Here is a 19,672-nt window from a genome sequence, read left to right on the forward strand (position 1 = left end):
AATTAGATTCATATACATCTGTATTTTTATAATTTATTTAATAAATATTCCATCTTTTATAATGTAGTTTTTGAACCCAACACAGTACTACCACAAAGTACATTATTTTGTCATACTATAGATCTGTAAATAGGTGTATAGTTGAAGCTGTATAGGTCTAAAAATTTGAATTTGTTGTAAATACAAGAAAGTATTATTTTTCCAGTATTAGCACATAGAAGTACTAGATTATTTAAAGTATTTGGATATTTGATTTTGCGGGTGCCATCTATTATCAACATTTAATAATATTTGTATAGTTCATGTATTTTTTATGGATTCAAGGCACAGTACCGCCGAGTACTTTAATCTGTTTTAATATGAAAATATAAATTAGTAGTAAATATAAAAAAGTACAATTCGTAAATATAAGGCAATATTTAAATATTTATAAGAATTCTTTGTTTCTAGTGCCGCCATCTATTGTCTCTTAATAATATATTCAGTTACTTTCTAAATTTAATACCAGATGGCACTGTAACTATAATATTTTTACAGGACGTTTAATATCAAGTTTGTTAATTTTTACATAAAATGTTAGATAACACTGCTATGAACGTTATAGAAATATTTTCAAATAAAAATTCAGAAGTATTTGATTAAATAATTTGAGATAATCTCTAATACTTAATATTTTCAAAAAACATTATATTTATAATTCATGATAAATTAAACATTTTTTATAATTTTAAAATCAAATAATCTTTGATGGCTTTACCATCAAACCATCACCAAAAAATAAATTTGACGAGAACATTATATATTAATTAAATTTATTAATAATTTAATAAATTAAAAAAATCGTGAATGTATATAAAGATAGTTAAATGATACAATATACATTTCTTAATAAAATATATTTATTTTCACTAGATAGATATCACATTTTTATAAAAAAATATTTTACTAAGAAAGTTTAACAAGAACATATATGTATAAAATTCATTATATTTATAGTTTATGAAAAATGAAACATTTTTTATAATCTTAAAGCCAAATAATCTTTGAGAACATTATTAATTAAATTTATTAATAATATAATATTAATTTATTAGGGGCTTAAAAAGTAAAAAACAAAGTTGAAATATATAATATTTATTTTCACTACATAGATATCACATTATTATAAAAAAAATTTTTACTAAGAAAGTTTAACAAGAACATATATGTATAAAATTCATTAATAATATAATAATTTAAAATAAATTGTGGATGTATGGAGTGCCAATTAAAAAACATCATAATTTAAATATTAATTACAATTGTTATACAATATGTATTCGTTAATAAATAAATTTTGGGCTTAATAAAAAGCATAGTTAAAATATATAATATTTATTATCTCTACTATATCACATATATAAAAAATATCGGAATTTCTTACAATTAATAAATAAATATGTACACTTGAGATTCTAGGTTGGTATTAAAACGATGAAGGCATGGGTTTCATGTTTGCCACTGAACTCATCCTCCTCACTTTAATACCAGCCAATTTCTTTTCAATATCTTGTAAACTTTGGCCTCTAGTTTCTGGCACGCAAATTATTGTGAACACCAAGGCCACAGCCACCACAGTACCGTACAACCAGAAAGTACCGTGTTGACCGATACCATCGATGATTAACAGGAAGGTTTTAGTGACGACAAAAGTGCACAGCCAATTGAAGCCGGTGGCAATGGAGGCGGCCGGTCCTCTGATCTTAGCCGGAAGGATCTCGCCCATCATCAGCCATGGAATTGGTCCAAAACCGAGAGAGAATCCAAGTACATAGATTATGAATACTGCGAGCGGTAACCACCCGAATGTGCTCACGTCATAGTTTTCGCGTTTCAAATAGAAGTAAGCCCCGAGAACTGCGAGCGAGATGATCATGGCAACGCTGGAAATGTACAGTAGTATTTTTCTTCCTAATTTGTCGATCAAAACGGCGGCAATGAAGGTTGACACGAAGTTAACCACACCGACGATGGTCGTGCACAGGCTGTTGTCTAACGTGGATCCGGCTGTTTTGAAGATGTTCGTGGTGTAAAATATGACGGCGTTTATGCCGCTCATTTGTTGGAAGAACATAAGGCCAAGGACAATTAGGATTAATTTCAAGTTGTTCTTGGTGAACAGGTCTTTGACATTGAAATTTTCTTCGGATTGTTTTTGGTTTTCGGCCAGCTCGTTGAATTCCTTGTCGATGTTGGCGTCGGATCCCCTCAGCCACCTGAGGGCGTCCTTGGATTTCTCCTCTTTGCCTTTGGAGATGAACCACCTGGGCGTTTCCGGTATGAGCCAAATGAACAGGACCATAAACGGAACGGACAGAATGATCCCGACCAAAGCCAGCTCGCTCCACGTGTAGATGGTGCCGAAGAGGTAGCACACCAAGATGCCAATGTTACCAAAGGCCGTTGGCAGCAGACCCAAGGTGCCACGTACCTCAGGCTGGATCGTCTCGGCAAGATAAACGGGGAGGGTCAGAGAGGCTATTCCCACCGCAAATCCAATGATGGCTCGTCCAATGCACAGATAGTACTGATTTTGGGCCAGATACATCAGCGTCCAGGCGGTGAGGAACAGCACGTTCGTCACCAACAGTGTCCATTTCCTGCCAATGTATTCTATGAAGGTTCCTCCGAAAATGCCACCAACCAACGCTCCCAAGGGCATAAGACTCACCACCCATGTCATCTGCAATTAAAAAACGATTATGCCATTAATTGTCATTGAAGTTGCTTTAATTATGGTCGATAGGAATTAGATACCAACAAAACCAGTTCCAATAAATTTTTACTACCGATTTTGATGGGGATTTTATTTACTTTTCATCATGACAAGGTTAAACAATAAATTACATTGGCGAATATTTTAATATATCAAGGATACTTAATGAAATTTTATGAATTAGCAAGACAATATAAAAGTAGTTAATTGACTGAGATGAGAGGAAAAATCATTCAAACGAGATAATTACGATTATATAAGGAAAACCCACACATTGTATTCAAAACTGATCAACAACTGTAGTAAATTATTACTGTATTAAGTAATCGTCTTTAACTTGAGACGAATCTTAAATTAAACCAATGATGATACAAATTAACAGACTGGACCACAAATTCATGCTTGGATTAATAAACACACTTAACGTTTTAAGGCTTTGGAGTGAATTATAACTGGCAATTGAAAATATTTAAATTGATATTCAATAGTATTTCAGCTTATGAATTTTTAATGAACTGTTAGTGAAGGTCTGTAACGTTTTGATGGAATATTACATATATCTGTGTGCAGTCTTAAAATATTTATGAATATTTAAAAATATTAAATTTATTTCAGACATTCACAGAAAAATTTGTTTAATTTTAGGACTGTTTTTGGTGGATCTGATGTTAATTATGAGCAAACTGGTTGAAGTTAACAAAAAACGTTGTGGTTATTATTTGAAAACTTTGTTTATTTAGTCTTGTTAAGAAAAATTCAATTAAAATTAAATTGCTAATGTGACGTTGGCAGTACAGCACTGTGAGTGAAAAATGATGTTGATTAAACCATTAATAAGCAAGTAATGTATCAAAAACATCAACTTTGACTTAAGTCATTTTACCACTTATTATTTTATACATAATAAAAATGATCACTGAAACATTAAATTGATTTTGTCAAAACTAATAAATGCCATCAAACTAAAATTGGTCGGTTAAAGTTAAAAAAGAAAAGTTGTTTTTAATTAAAATGCGTGAAAGCTAAACACATAGCAAAAAATTCGCATAAATCAAATGATGAAACTAAATGATTTTTATGTAATAAACAAAATGTTGCGGACTTACCGATTCACTACTGAGCTTGAAGTCATCTTCTAACGATTGTTCTGCCGGCGCTGTGTAGGCAGACGAGTATCCAATGATCATTGAAACCCATGATACCGCTACGGCAGCCAATAGCTGCAAAGGAACCATATATATTAGACTACCGATAGATTAATAAATGATTTTTTGGCAAGGACCACCTTTATATACCTGCGAAAGAGTGCATTTTGCCTTAGGATCTGACTCCGGTATTGAAAAAGTCACGTGAGTGTCGGCTCTTACAAGAACTTTCATTGTACGAAATTTTTTTTAACTTCACAGCGAACTCAACAACACTTTGTCACTTGTCGTTTAATTGAATGGTATTTAAACAAACGCTAAACGGGCCGTTTTACGATCGGACTATATTGTTTGTTTAAGTGGGTTGTGTCTTTATAAACGGCTCATTCCCCACTCTATGCTCACAGGACTTTATGCGGCTCAATGTGATTTTGTTTTTGTTCATTGTTTCTCAATAAAATCGTGCCAATTGCGATTCGACGTCATTACGATTTGGTTAATATGTTTTTTATTAATTATTTCTATGAATGTAAAGGAGTTGGGTTTTATTTTAAGACACACGATTTACGTTCCATTGTACACCATTTACTTTAAGTGGCATATGGCCTTATTCTAGGCGAAGGTAAAGACCTCTGTCTTCTGTTTCCGTTTTGTGTGTTTTTGCATTTTTATTTTGATCGATGGAAGGACATTCGTCTATCGAAAATACGAGGTTTGTTTTGTTAAACTAAATTTTAATGGCTCATTTTTTTATCGACAATTATGTATATTTTTGTGTACATATTATTTTCATGTAGTAAATTAACATTAAAAAAATAATATAATAAGTATATTTACTTCAAAATTGAATAAAAAATCACATGATATTATACAAAAGTTCAATAATTCAAACATATTATTTTTTAACTGAGGTTTATTTTAATTTTTAACATATTCAGAAAAAACAAGATAAGAAATGTTACTTTTTGTGAATTTTTTTAATAATTAATTAAAATGAAAATACATGACAAAAATTCAATAAACTGCTCAAAATCAATAAATATATTATTTTTTAACACAGTTTTTTTTAGTTTATAATATATGTGGAGGAAAAAACGTTTTATAAAACAAAAAACTATTATTATTTACTTGGATAAAAATATTATATCTTATGAATTTTTGTTTTAATAAATAAAAAACTCTATAAACAATTATCACATCACCAAAAATTCAATAACTCATTTAAAATTAATAAATAAAATATTTTTTAACTGAAGATTATTTAGTTTATAATATGTTTGGAAGAAAAAACTTTTTATGAAACAAAAAATATTATTTATTTGCATAAAAATGTTATTTTTTATGAATTTTTGTTTTAATAAATAAAAAAATTTATAAAAAATAAATACACAACACCAAAAATTCAATAACAGAGTAAAATTAATAAATAAAGTATTTTTTTAACCGAGTATTTTTTAGTTTAATAATATATTTCGAAGAAAAAACGTTCTATAAAACAAAAATATTATTATTTACTGGAATAAAAATGTTATTTTTTGTAAATTCAATAACTCATTTAAAATTAATAAATAAAATGTTTTTTAACTCTGGATTTTTTAGTTTATAATTTATTTACAAGAAAAAACATTCTATAAAACAAAAATATTATTATTTACTGCTATAAAAATGTTATTTTTTGTGAATTTTTATTTTAATAAATAAAAAAATTTATAAAAAATTAACATATGTCCCCAAAAATTCAATAACTTAAAATTAATGAATAAAATATTTTTTAACTGAGGATTTTTTAGTTTATAATTTATTTACAAGAAAAAACGTTTTATAAGACAAAAAATACTATTAAAATTAATAAATAAGATATTTTTTAACCGGAAATTTTTGTTGTTTGTAATATATTTACAAGAAAAAAAAACGTTTTATAAAACAAAAATATTATTATGTTCTGTGATAAAAATATTATTTTTTATGAATTTTTATTTTAATAAATAAAAAAAGAATAATAAAAAATAAACACACATAAACTCAAAAACTGATTAAAATTAATAAATAAAATATTTCTTCACTCAGGATTTTTTAGTTTATAATATATTTAGAATAAGAAAAGTTTAAATAAAAACAAAAAATATTATTTACTAAGATAAAAATGTTATTTTTAGAGAATTTTTATGTTAATAAATAAAAAGTGCCAATTAAAATTAATTAACTAAGATTTTTTTTAATAGAATTTGGGTTTTTTGAATAAATATTTTGAAATTTAAAATATATAGTGGTTATTCATTTAGCAGAAAATTGTATGTAAAATAAACAGTTGGTAAAAAAATTCAACAATTAACAAAAATATTATTTTTTAAGTATTTTTAGAAACAAAAATTAGTTATCAAACAGACTATTATTAAATATTAAGGAATCTTTGACAAGTGTGTAAATTCTTATGAAGACGGTTTTAGATATTTTCTGACTAATTACTAATTGGCTTTTTATATAAGTGACAATGAACATTAAAGTGTAATTAAGATAAATTAATAGACCCCTATTAAGTAACACATTTTCAAAAAAAAATCATCATTTATATATTACAACAAAACTGGACGAAAACTAACATGTTATACATGTGGTGTGTTATTGCTCTTATCAAAATCGTTAATTTGAATATTTTTAAATACATAAATAAAGTTATTTGTGAAAATATTTTTTTAATCGGACGTTAATACTTATGAATAAAAAACTCGTTTTATAATCCTAGGTTTAGTTTTTAATAATTCCTGAGTTATTTATGGAATTCGGATGCTTTTCCAGAAATTTTTACATAGATAAGTCCACAATTTCGAAAAATTGATAACTCGTTGAATTTGTTTTTCATGGCACAACCGTCATCAATTAATGTGCCCGATAATAAGAACATAAATTGTCATCATTTAGTCACTAATTAAGTAATTAGAAATTCCAATTATATCGTTTTTGGTGTTTTGATACATCAAATGTTTACCTGTGACATGGTGCATTTCGCCTTAGGTTGCGACTGCGGTATTGTGATCGACACGTGTGTGTCTCTTCTCAATAAAACCTTCATATTTAACTTTAACACTTTAGATCGATTTTACAAAAACACTATTTTTCTTTACGGATGATCGGTATTTATACAGCCTTTCCCCACCTCAACGACAATTACCCGTTCCCGAAACTCAAGAAAATGATAAAAGAAAAACCGGAGCCGCACGTCAGGCCTAATGGGCAACCAACGAACGAATGTTGGTTTTGCTAAAACCAATAAAATGAAGTAATCTACATAGTTTTTAATCGCGAAAAATAATGTCCAGCCATAAAAAAGCGTATTGATTGCTTCAAATAATGCACGTAGTGCACCTCCGTCCTACGCATTGTTTTCCACGGAGCAGAATGCACTCTTGCAACGGGGGAAAAGCTGAAATGGTCTGTTACCTGCGTCTTTGCCTGGCTTATTTTGAATTTTTCAGTCTTTGTCACTTCCTCGGGGATCGTGATCTCCTGCTGCTCATCCTTTTTGGCGTTCAGGGGCTCGATCTCCGGCACCTGGTTCCTCAAGTTGTCCTCCAGCATCCTTCTGTTGTTGTTCCTCAATATTTGTTTGTTTAAAGTGGATGATGACTGTAGGTCCAGCGTCGACAGGTTCGTTGCTGTTGTACAGGCGGAGAGACTCGGACTTTCGGTCTGCAATCTTTGGTGTTGTCCATTCTGTAAATATTAAATAGATTATGATAAATTTTGACCTTAGGTCATTCAAACAATAAATAAGTTTACTTAAGTATCGAGAAACTCATGCCAATAACACGATAAAATCACATGTAGAACGAGTTCATTCTTGAATCGGACTAGCATTGGCACATTTATTACATTCCGGCCACTTTGTGTGGTTGCAGGAAAAAATCACTATTTACGCAAACCGTTATCGCATCAGGAATTGGGCAAGAAAAATATGTGGACATACGTAAAAATTGTTTGTTCCTTGGGGTGTAAATAAATTAAAAATTCATTTTCGGTTTCAAAGTCCCCAAAATTACATAGATAAGGTGGCATTAGTCAAAGGCCCGATTTGCATAAACAAGGTTTTCGTATATTAATATCCTCAATGAACTGATTACGGTTTATCGTGCTGTAGAAAAACCGTCCGAACACATTTAATTTCCTATTTAGCCAATTACGATCCTGTGCTTGTCAACAATTTATCTATACACACTAAATTGATTTATTTTCTGTGTTTAATAAATAATGAAGGATTCTACGTCAGTTGAAACGTTCTTATTTTTGGTTTTATCTGGTAATGAATCGAAGACGGTCGTCTGGGTTTTTCAACGTTATTTGGATCAAGTGATTTGGTAACTTTATTGTTGAAAATAATCACGGGACATTTGCATAATTAATTAATTGCAACTGGTTTATCCATCATTTAATGAATTATTATATTATTATTATTATTCGATGTTACTACTTCGATGTACTACAATTCGTAAATAATATTGTTATGTGGGATGTCATAATAAATATGTTCATGCCAAAATCTATTTTATAAAGTATTTGTTTTTAATAGATTTTTTCACGCGATTCAAATGTGATGCGTTTTAAAAATATACCCACACACACCACGCGTTTGCACTGCAATAAAAGATATTTTTGACTATGAATCATTGTACTCTTTTAATTCATGTAAAATCAAAAAAAAAAAAAATGAAAGATTTTTTTAGCAAAAAGTTTTATAATATGTAAAGTTTCTTTAATTAATTGTAGATAGAAATAAAGATTTTTACATTGTAGCAACGTCTAATCGACTACACAATCATTTATAGAAGTAAATTTTTTAAATCCTTTTTAATTTTTTGATATATTATAATTAGAAATAAGAAATCAAGACATTTTTCCTTCAAATCAATGTTTTTAATTGATTTTAAGTCACAAAAGTTTATTTTGTAGCAACGTCTGATCAATTCCAGAAATTTTATAAAAAATTGTTTGTACAATTATTTATAATAAATAGTAAATTTAAAAAAACTCTATTTTTCTAATATAATTATAAATCAGAATTCAAAACTTTTTTTAATTCAAATTAAAGTATTCTAAATGATTTAAAGTCAAGAAAGTTTATTTTGTAGTAACATCTGATCATTTCCACAAATTTTATAAAAAGTAGTGAAGTAGTGAATTTTAAAAAAAAATATTTTCTAATATATTGTGATTAGAAATTAGAAATTAAAAAACTTTTTTACTGCAAATCAAAGTATTTTAATTGATTTAAAGTCAAAAAAGTTTATAATATATATAATAATTTTATAAAAAATTATGTTTGTACAATTATTTATAGCAGAAAATTAAAAAAAAAACTTTATTTTTTTAATATATTATGATTAGAAATCAGAAATCAAAACATTTTTTTACTTCAAATAAAAGTATTCTGATTGATTTAAAGTCAAAAAAGTTTATTTTGTATCAAACTATGATTAATTTCATAAATTTTATAAAAAATTATGTTTATACAATTATTTATAGTGGTAAATTTGAAAAAACTTTATTTTACTAATATATTATGATTATAAATCAAAATTCAAAACAATTTTTTACCTCAAATCAAAATATTTTAATTGATTTAAAGTTAAAAAAGTTTATTTTGTAGCAATTCCAGAAATTTTATAAGAAATTATGTTTGTACGATCATTTATAGTAGAATATTTAAAAAAAAAAAATAAATTATGATCAAAAATCAGAATTTAAAACATTTTTTTTACTTGAAATCAATATATTCTAATTGATTTAAAGTCAAAAAAAAGTTTATTCAATTGATCAATTCCAGAAATTTAATTAAAAAATATGTTTATATAATTATTTATAAAAGGATATTTAAAAATTTTTCTTTTGTTAATATATTATGATTAGAAATCAGAAATCAAAATATTTTTTACTTCAAATCAAAATATTCTAATCGATTTAAAGTCAAAACAGTTTATTTTGTAGCTACATCTAATTAATTGCATTAAATCAATGTGTTTTAATTGATTTAAAATGAAAAAACAATGTATAACGTCTAATTAATTTCAAAAATTTTCTTACTTTTACAATAATAGATTTTAATAATCTCTTTAATTATCTAATATATTATAATTAGAAATCAATTAAGATATTTTTGACTTCAACTCAATATACTCTAATTAATTTAAAATAAAAGAAATTTATTATCTAATATATTACAATTAGATATCATAAAATATTTTTGACTTCCAATCAATGTACTGAAATTTATTTAAAGCTAAAAAGTTTATTTTATAGCAACGTATAATCTATTCCAGAAAAATGTTGTTACGACATATGTTTATAAAATTGTTTATAGTATCTAACTTTTAAAAATCTTAATTATTATCTAATATGTTAAATTTAGAAATCAGGATATTCAAAATATTTTTGATTTAAAATCAGTTCGATTCAAAAAATTTTATTATAATATATGTTTAAACAATTATTTAAAAAAGTAAATTTTAAATTATTTATATATTATAATTAGAAATCACACATCATGATATTTTTGATTTCAAGTCAACGTTCCCCAATTGATTTAAAGTCAAAAAAGTTTATTTTGTGACAACCTTTAGTCGATTTCAATTTTTTACGACATATGTTTATAAAATTATTTATAATATGTAAATTTTAAAACACTTTTTAGTTATCTAATATAGCATAATTAGAAATCAGATAATATTTTGACTTTCAATCAATGTACCACAATTTGTGGATTGATTTAAAGTCAAAGTTTATTTTGTAGCAAGGTGAATCTATTTTAGAAAAATGTTGTTAATAAAATTATTTATAACATCCTTTTAATTATCTAATTAGAAATCATTAATCAAAATAGTTTTGACTTAAAATCAATATACTTGAACTCATTTTAAGTCAAAGTTTTGTGACAACCTTTAGTTGATTTCAAATTTTTTTCACCACACATGTTTATAAAATTATTAATTAAATATTTATTATTATTAAGTCAAAAGCTTAATTTGTGGCAAGGTCTAAACCGTTCCAGAAAAATATTGTTGCGTCACATATTATAATATATAAAATTATTTACAATCATATATAAATATTGAAAATATTTTTAATTATCTAATATAATTAGAAATAATAGAGAAAAATTTTTTTTCAACTAACACCATCTATTAGTGATACATCGGACTATGTCATAATTAAAAGTAGAGAACTTAAGACAGTTCACATCATTAACTACAACAGTACATACGTATCTCGACTGGTGCTAATTAACAGAGTCATAAATTTAAATTATCTCTGCTAGTCACATTTACCACTCGACTATTTTTGGTGGGGATTGATTTTGTTAAATACACATAATTAAAATTTAGTTATTAAATTTGCATTAAGGTTTTTTTTTCGTAAATTAGTCTATAATAAAGGAAATTAATTAAGTATTTGATAATTGATATTTTTTTAATGAGTCTAGTCAAAATTATTTTCAAAATTATATAATTTTTGTTTAGAAGTTTTACGTAATTTGTATTCAAATAGTGGATGAATTGTTACAAAATTATTATGGCTGATGCAACGTCAAAATAAAACTTACACAACCTTAAAAATACTATAAAAATTAAATTTTTAATTTAACCCTGCCAATTTTTTAGTTTCCTTGGCCTTAATTAAAAATTGTCAATAAAACACGTGCCAAATCAATAAATGTAGATTGAAATAGTTAAATATATTGTTTACAAATTTAATTAAATCCGAAGGATATGCAATTAACGTGGATTCTTAATTGAATTAGCAATTTTTAAATATTCGTCGTCCAGTTTTTAACACTTTTAGGGCAATTTACACGTCGATATATGTTTGATTTATTAGTGACCACCCCGGTACGTCACGGGGTGTTAATCCGCTAAAAATCCGGTGTCGTGGAAAGTTTCCTAAAATGCAACGCCACAATTTAATTAATTCGATGTGTGCGAACTGAATTGTTATAAAAGTGACACGACAATAAATGTCAAGGCCGTCCGCTATTTAATTAAGTTAAAACAAACCCGAAAGATGTAACATGCCGACAATCGAAAATAATTTTCAATTAATTTATATTTGGTACGTCCGTGACGTAGGCCATTATCAAAACACACGCACGGTACTAGTCGCACCGTTAAAGCAAACAAAAAACAAACGAAACAAAACAAAATTTTCGTTGCGACCAAGTTCAACGTATCCCCAACGGGCGGTCTATTTCGAGGGTGGCCCCGTATATTTATAGTCGATTGGCAATAGGACCGTCTCCGGTGCATCACCGAACTCAACCCGGTGTCCCGCCACTTTCATTTTATTTATTATTATTTTCTGGCTAAGAGGAGTTTCGGGGGGTTCTCGGTGAATTGGGGACGCCGCAACAGTCGTCGGACCGACGGCCACTTTCCGTTCCGTCCGTCCGGAACGTTCTAGAAACGTCCGTGTCGTTTGGCCAGGTGTCCGAAAACGGTGCACGGATCAATCGAATTAAAAAAACTGAGAAATCCGGGGATAATCCGGAAAGCGACGCCGCCATAGTGCCGTCGTTCACCGGCAGAGCGCACTCGTCGTTTATTTTGAAATTTTCGCGGACCGCCGCCGGGGCCGAACGACAAAAAAACCATGTACATACCCTCGGTGGCCAGGGGATGATGTTCGCGAAGCCGCCCCATTGCTGCTGGTTCCTTTGACCAACCCTGGTGTAATGCTGTTCACTCCTTGGCATAATCCGTGGTGTTTAAACTCGCACACTTTTATTTAAGTACACTAAGGGATATAATCGAATCGAATCGAACGTCTGTTTTTTCTTACGTACGTTGATACGATAATTATAATTAGCACCAGTTACTTTTTGCTTAAATTTTTTGTGACTCAACAACGGAGATTCATGTCTATACTTTATGTTGAATCGCACACGAATGGGCTATACTATAGTATTTCTCTTTCATATATATAATATAGTCGGACTTACCGCGCGTAATTTGAATTCGACGGTAATTTCCTTTTGATAAAATTAAAACTGTGTCTTTTCCGTGCGACGTCGATGGACGTTCGCGTCGTTCGCTCAATAAAAGACCATCAATCCCATCGTGCATTACGAATAAATTGATGGGAGATTTAAGCGTTGTTTTATCGGCCGACAGAAAACAATGGTGTTAACGTTAATTGTTGCTTTTCTTCGACAAAACCAGTCACAACTTTTAAGTATTTTTGCCCAACAAACACAATTTGAACGAATTTATTACGTACAATTGTCCACCTAAGTTGGGAACCAAAAAAATATTCCACCAGACCAAATCTAAACCCAATAAAGGAACTATAAAGTGAATAATTACATCTTATCACTTAAATTTTATTTAATATCTTCGGAATGCAATTTCCTTTGCCAATTCATTGTTATATTTTAATAATTTAATTGAAAGACTAATACAAAATAGATGTTTATCGTCGGGAAACAATACAATAGATTAATTGTAGGTGAATATTTTTAATTATTGAAATCAACGTGCGCCTAACTTTTTTCCAACAGTAATCAACTTACTTATAATAATCAATAAACAATTATTGTTGCTAATACTATTATTTGTTAACACCCGTATTTACTTGTATTGTGTTTAAACAATTAAAAAAATATATTTTTAGATTAATGAAACAGTTTTTTTTTCTTCAGAAATAAGTGCCATTAAAATCCGTGACTGCAGACACGTACGTGCATCATTTTAACAGCTTGCAGTATTTTTTAATTCGGAATAATTGTTTCTATTAGTTTATTTCGAAATTAGATTTGAAAATGCTCAAGTTGTTTAATCGAGTTTATTAATGAGTGCAGTGTTTTGCTCATTTTCATTATAAAATTACAAGAAAAAGTTATTATTTAACGTGATAACTAATTAATTATTGATTTGCATCAGTTTGTTACTAAAAAAGGTAAAAAAATTAAAAATACTCAGGTACAAAGATTATTAATTAATAATCAGTGTAGTAAATTTGTTTATGTTTATTTGATGTAAGTTTTACTAATTTTGTGAGATAAGTCAATAAAATTGATTTATTTCATTAAATTATCTCATACACTTTATAATTATTTAACACAATAATAAGTTAATTAAATTTTGATTGTGGTTCGTTTATTGATAAATCATATAAAAAATATCATTAATATTTATTAAGTAAATTTGTTTATATTTACTAATTTTTATTAAAAAAATTGACATGAAAACAATAATTTAAAAGTGCATCAACAATAAAATAATAATATTTATCTCAGACACCTACTCAGAATTATTTAACATTATAATAAATTAATTAAATCTTCATTTCAATTAGTTTATTAACAAAATATTAATAAATACTCAAGTTTTTTTTAATAAATACAGAAAATTTATTTATATTTTCTATTTCTATGTTTTACTCATTCACAAAAAAATATAATTTATAATTTTATTAAGGGCCAATAAAATAATATTTGACTTATACGATTTATAATTATTTAAAGTAGTTATAAATTACTTAAAACCTGATTTTCCTTAGTTTATTCCCAAAAAATATTAAAAAATACACAAAATTTTTAATAAATATAAATAATTTATTTATATTTATTTAAGAATTTATATTTATTTAAGAAAAATTGACAGGAAAAGATTCTGAAGAGTCAATAAATTAATTAAAGCTTGAACTCAAAATTTATTTATTTTTATTTGTTTTACTATTTTTTATTAAAAATTGACAGGTAAAAAATAATTTAAAATTTTAACAAGAGTCAATAAAACTATAATATTTGACTTGGACGATTTACAATTATTACAGTTATAAATTAATTAATTATTGACTTTTTTAATTTATTAGTAAATTCTCAAAATTAGTAAAATTTTTAATAAATAAAATAAATTTGTTCGTCGTTTTACCCACTTATGTCAAAAAATTGAGATGAAAAAAATGATTTAAAATATTAAAAAGAGTCAATAAAACAATAATATTTGACTTAGACGATTTATAATTATTTAAAGCAGTTGTAAATTAATTAATTAATAACTTTCTTTAATTTATTACTAAATACTTAAAATTAATAATTGAAATTTTTAATAAATACTGTAAATTTGTTTATATTTATTTATTCTACGTTTTACTCATTTATGTCAAAAAGTTGAGTGAAAAAAATTGTTTAAAATTTTAACAAGAGTCAATAAATCAATAATATTTGACTTGGACGATTTACAATTATTTAAAGTAGTTATAAATTAGTTAATTATTGACTTTATTTGGTTTATTACTAAATATTCAAAATTACTTACTAAAATTTGTAATAAATATAGTAAATTTGTTTATATTTATTTATTCTACGTTTTACTCATTTATACCTAAAAATTGACAGGAAAAAAATAATTTAAAATTTTAACAAGAGTCAATAAATCAGTAATATTTGATTTAGACGATTTATAATTATTTATTATTTATTTATAACTAAATTAGTTAATTATTAACTGACTTTGTTTGGTTTATTATAAAATACTCAAAATTAATACTAAGATTTTTAATAAATATTGTAAATTTGTTTATTTTTGTTTAAAAATTAGCAGGAAAAAGTAACTAAAAATTTTATAAATAGTCAATAAAATAATAAAAATTATTTCAGACACTTTACAATTATTCAACACAATAATAAATCAATTAAATCCTAATTTACGAAAGTTTAAGCCAGAAATAAATATCAAAAAATACTAAATTGAAGATTAAAAATAATAATTTACAATTTAATCAAGAATCAATTAAATAAAAAAATGATTTAAAACTTTATCAAGGATATATTTGTTTATCTCAGACGTTTTACATTTATTTAAAACAGTAACAAATTGATTTTACAAAAAAATTGATTACAAGATTCACAGGAAACAAAAAAAATTAAATTTTGAGTCGAGTAGAATAAAAATATTTGCGCTGGAGGCTTTTAGTAATAATTTAATCCAGCAATAAATTAATCAGATCCACCGACTGGAAAAACGATTGTACAGACGAAAATAAGATTATCACGATTCTGATTAATATATTTAATGACGGATCAACGAAAGTACCCTTTATTTTCCATTTCCATGGAATAGTACGGATGGTGCAATTTCGACGTGCGTACTTATCACATGGAAATCCGTAAGATAACGAGTGTATGTTATTTTTTTTTATAACGAATTGTTACTATTTATAGCGAGACACTTTCGAAGAATGGAAATTTCCACTGGTACGACGCCCGACCCGTACAGCCTGCCATTTGAATGCAATGGAAATTTCCAAGAACATTATGCAAAGCCTGTCATTTATGCGTCAGACTGGACTTTATTTTAGGTGTATTGTGGATAAAAATAGCCTTGCAAAACTGACGTTAGTCTGTACAAATATTGCCTTATGGATTAGTGATTTTTTTATTAGACGCAGCCGTCGAAATAGGTGGTACCGCATGGTGATTGATCATCCACCTTAATCCGGCGCAATTAAACGTTAATTCTGTGTCGTTTTTATCGTGGTTATGTAACCGGGCATGATAAGAACAATCGATTCTTTCAACCGACCATTTTTTTCCCCTCTTCATTTTATTATTGGGACAGAAGTACGACGTGCACACGTTGTTCAGGTTGGCTGATGCAATTTTTGTTATGAAAGGTAAAAGCAACGTAGCATACACATGTACACGTCGCTTGGAATGTGGCAACAACTGGGGGAGCGTTGAACGGTGTCCAATCAGAGCTGTGTGTGCGGACAAGCCTTCCTACGTCACCAAGTACCAAGGTCAGGAGTTTGTCCCATGACAACAGTAAATCCACACAAATAATCCGAAATCGTGTTGAAAAAAAAACAGTCTACGTCAACGTGCTTTTGGGTACCACCGGGAAATCGAAAAAAATCGACCTTCAGTACCCACTGGAAGCAATCAAAATCGACGTCCTATCAACGACCCAACGTTTACAAATAGAGAACGGCCATTCGAAATGGTCACGTAACAGCCAAATCGAATTGTGCAAAATAAAACAAACCGTGTTTATTTTTTTTTAACATCTATCGAAGGATGGGATGTGTACGTGACGTCATGACACACCTCTTTAACCGTTCCGACAGCCACGCACGGCGGACTGGTTTCATTTTTAGATGTAAAACGTCCGTTTCTATTTCGGCACGGTTGCACAACGGGGGAAGGTTAAAGGATTTCATTGTTTCTCGGAACGATTTGCATGTTGGTGACGCTTAGTCGTTGGTACTACGGCTTTGGGTCAATGTGTGAAAACCATCTACTCGTAGATTAGATTGGCGCACGTGAGGATGTTTGCACATCACCTGGGCGATGGTCAACCGTCGTTCAAGTGGGTAAATGTGCAAAAATCACCTAAAATTTTAATGATGCAACACTTACGTAGCTCAGTATTGGTGATTCACGCAATTTGGAATACTTCATGACCGGTTACTGTCTATACTTTACACGTTGTAACAACGAATACACGTGTATCAAATGTTTTTTTATTTTTTACCTTGTTAATGTCTGAGTGTTTTTGTGGATGTGTACAAAAATAGAACGGTCGTGTCGAATAGATTGGCGACTGAATTTTTACAGCGAAACTGGTACTTACATATTTCAAGTCCTCAGGATCACATATGTCCTTTTCGTCTTCAACAATTCGTAACGAGTTTTCGGATGAGGAAGAGACGCCGTCAATGTATTCCAACGAATCATATCGATGCATTGAAATTTGCCTTACAACTCCCACATTATACATTTTGGTAATCAAATCTTTTTTATTTGTTTGTCGATTTTATTAAGTTTGATTTTGATGTTTGATGAAATGTTCCTAAACATTAACACTGATCACAGGTTTATTCCATTTTTCATTAAGAAAATTAATAGTAAAGAAAAACTATGACTTGTTTCTCTAAAACACACTTAACTTTGTATGGACGGATTATCAGTTACTACATTTATTATATATATGTATAATTGTAATCTCTACTCAGCGATTAGATGAATTGGAATATCATATCAATGATCAGTCAGTAACTAATGTGTAACAGAAGCATATAGTTGGATGCTCATGTCCAACGATTTTAATTATATTTTATAAACAAATAAATAATAATTGAAGATAAGTAATTTATTAATTATACGGTTGAAATGTTAAAATTTTTATTCCTAATAATTTTATGTGTAAATGTTCAATGACAGTTTAATTAATAATAAAGCAACTTCCAAAGTAAAAATATTAACTGAAAACCAGTATTTATTAAGTATTTTATTAACAAATAAACAATACCTAAATGTAAAACTTATAATAATAATTAAATGCTTGAAATAATAGAATATTTCCAAAACAAATTATTATACTAATAATAATATATAATAATAAATAATAATATATTATAAGGTTATTAAAATATTCCTGAAAATTGTGATCTTCAGTAACATTTATTTATATAATTATAAAAAGGAATAATTGAGAATCAATTAATCATTTTATAAACAAATAAACAATAACTGAAGAGAGATTATTTAGATAACACAATAATAAATAAATGTTTAAATGTTTGAAATGCGAAAATTTTTATTTTATTAACATTATGTACAAAATTTCAATGATTTTATTTAAGTAATAATAAAGCAACTTCCAAAATAAAAGTATTAACTGAGAACCAGTATTTATTAAGTATTTTATTAGCAAATAAACAATGCCTAAAGTGAAAACTTATAATAATAATAATTAGATTTTTGAAATAATAGATTATTTCCAATTTGATATTTCCATAACAAATACTGATAATTATGAATGATCTTAATAATAATAATAATAATCTCTGTTATTATAAGTTTATTGAAATATTTATGAACATTTTAATATTTTAGTAACATTTATTTATATAATTATAAAAAGGAATAATTGAGAATCAACTTTATCATTTTATATAGAAATAAACAATAACTGAAGAGAGATTTAGATAACATAATAATAGTTAATAAATATTTAAATACTTGAAATGTTAAAATTTTTATTCCTTAACTTTTTAATAATAATAATAGCAATAATAATAATATTTTAATAATCTTTTTTATTATAAGTTTATTAAAATATTCCTGAACATTTTAATATTTCAATAACATTTATTAATATATATATATATTTAGATAATATAACAGTAAATGTTTGAAATGAGAATATTTTTGTTCTATTGATTGTATGTATAAATTTTCAAAGACTTAATGAAGCAATTTCCAAAATAAAAGCTGAGAACAGTATTTATTAAGTATTTTATTGTCAAATAAACGATACCTAAATAGAAAACTTATGATAATACTTAGATGCTTGAGATGTAAACATTTTTATTCCTATAGACTTTATGTACAAATATTCAATTACTTTATTTAATTAGTAATAAAACAACTTCCAAAATAAAAGTATTAACTGCAAACCAACATTAATTATATCATATTTCCAATTTGATATTTCCATAACAAATTTTGATAATTATGAATGATGATCTTAATAAAAATAATAATCTTTTTTATTTATATGTTTATTAAAATATTCCTGAACATTTTAATATTTTAGTAACATTTATTTATATAATTATAAAAGGGAATAATTGAGAATCAATTAATTATTTTATAAACATATAATAACTGAATAAATATATATAATAATAATAATTTTTATTATAAGTTTATTAAAATATTCCTGAACATTTTAATATTTTAGTATCATTTATTTATATAATTACAGAAAGGAGTAGTTGA

The 19,672-nt window shown here is 26.9% G+C and overlaps 1 protein-coding gene across 5 annotated transcripts; it reads right to left on the minus strand.

Moving 5' to 3' along the window:
- Window positions 1-1,358: 1,358 nt before the first annotated feature.
- Window positions 1,359-17,681, minus strand: LOC109596350 (facilitated trehalose transporter Tret1-like). 5 transcript variants are annotated; one of them, XM_049970388.1, is made up of 4 exons: window positions 17,520-17,681; window positions 7,339-7,611; window positions 3,862-3,975; window positions 1,359-2,722 (listed from the first exon to the last, which is right to left on the minus strand). In XM_049970388.1, the coding sequence occupies exons 1-4, from the start codon at window positions 17,664-17,666 to the stop codon at window positions 1,466-1,468; spliced, it is 1,791 nt and encodes a 596-aa protein (XP_049826345.1). In that variant the 5' UTR covers window positions 17,667-17,681; the 3' UTR covers window positions 1,359-1,465. The 5 variants fall into 5 exon arrangements, with proteins under 5 accessions (XP_049826345.1, XP_049826347.1, XP_049826346.1 ...); XM_049970390.1 differs by lacking the exon at window positions 17,520-17,681 and adding an exon at window positions 17,306-17,388; XM_049970389.1 differs by lacking the exon at window positions 17,520-17,681 and adding an exon at window positions 12,545-12,814.
- Between the last annotated feature and the right edge of the window lie 1,991 nt (window positions 17,682-19,672).

Source organism: Aethina tumida, chromosome 1 (genome assembly GCF_024364675.1).
Source record: "Aethina tumida isolate Nest 87 chromosome 1, icAetTumi1.1, whole genome shotgun sequence".
NCBI classification, from domain to species: Eukaryota; Metazoa; Arthropoda; class Insecta; order Coleoptera; family Nitidulidae; genus Aethina; species Aethina tumida.

Coding starts and splice junctions, on each gene's coding strand:
- LOC109596350 (XM_049970388.1), bottom strand. CDS start 17,666: ATGTATAATGTGGGAGTTGTAAGGCAAATTTCAATGCATCGATATGAT. Junction 3,976..7,338: donor TAAGCCAGGCAAAGACGCAG/GTAACAGACCAT, acceptor GTTCCTTTGCAG/CTATTGGCTGCCGTAGCGGT. Junction 2,723..3,861: donor TCAAGCTCAGTAGTGAATCG/GTAAGTCCGCAA, acceptor TTTTAATTGCAG/ATGACATGGGTGGTGAGTCT.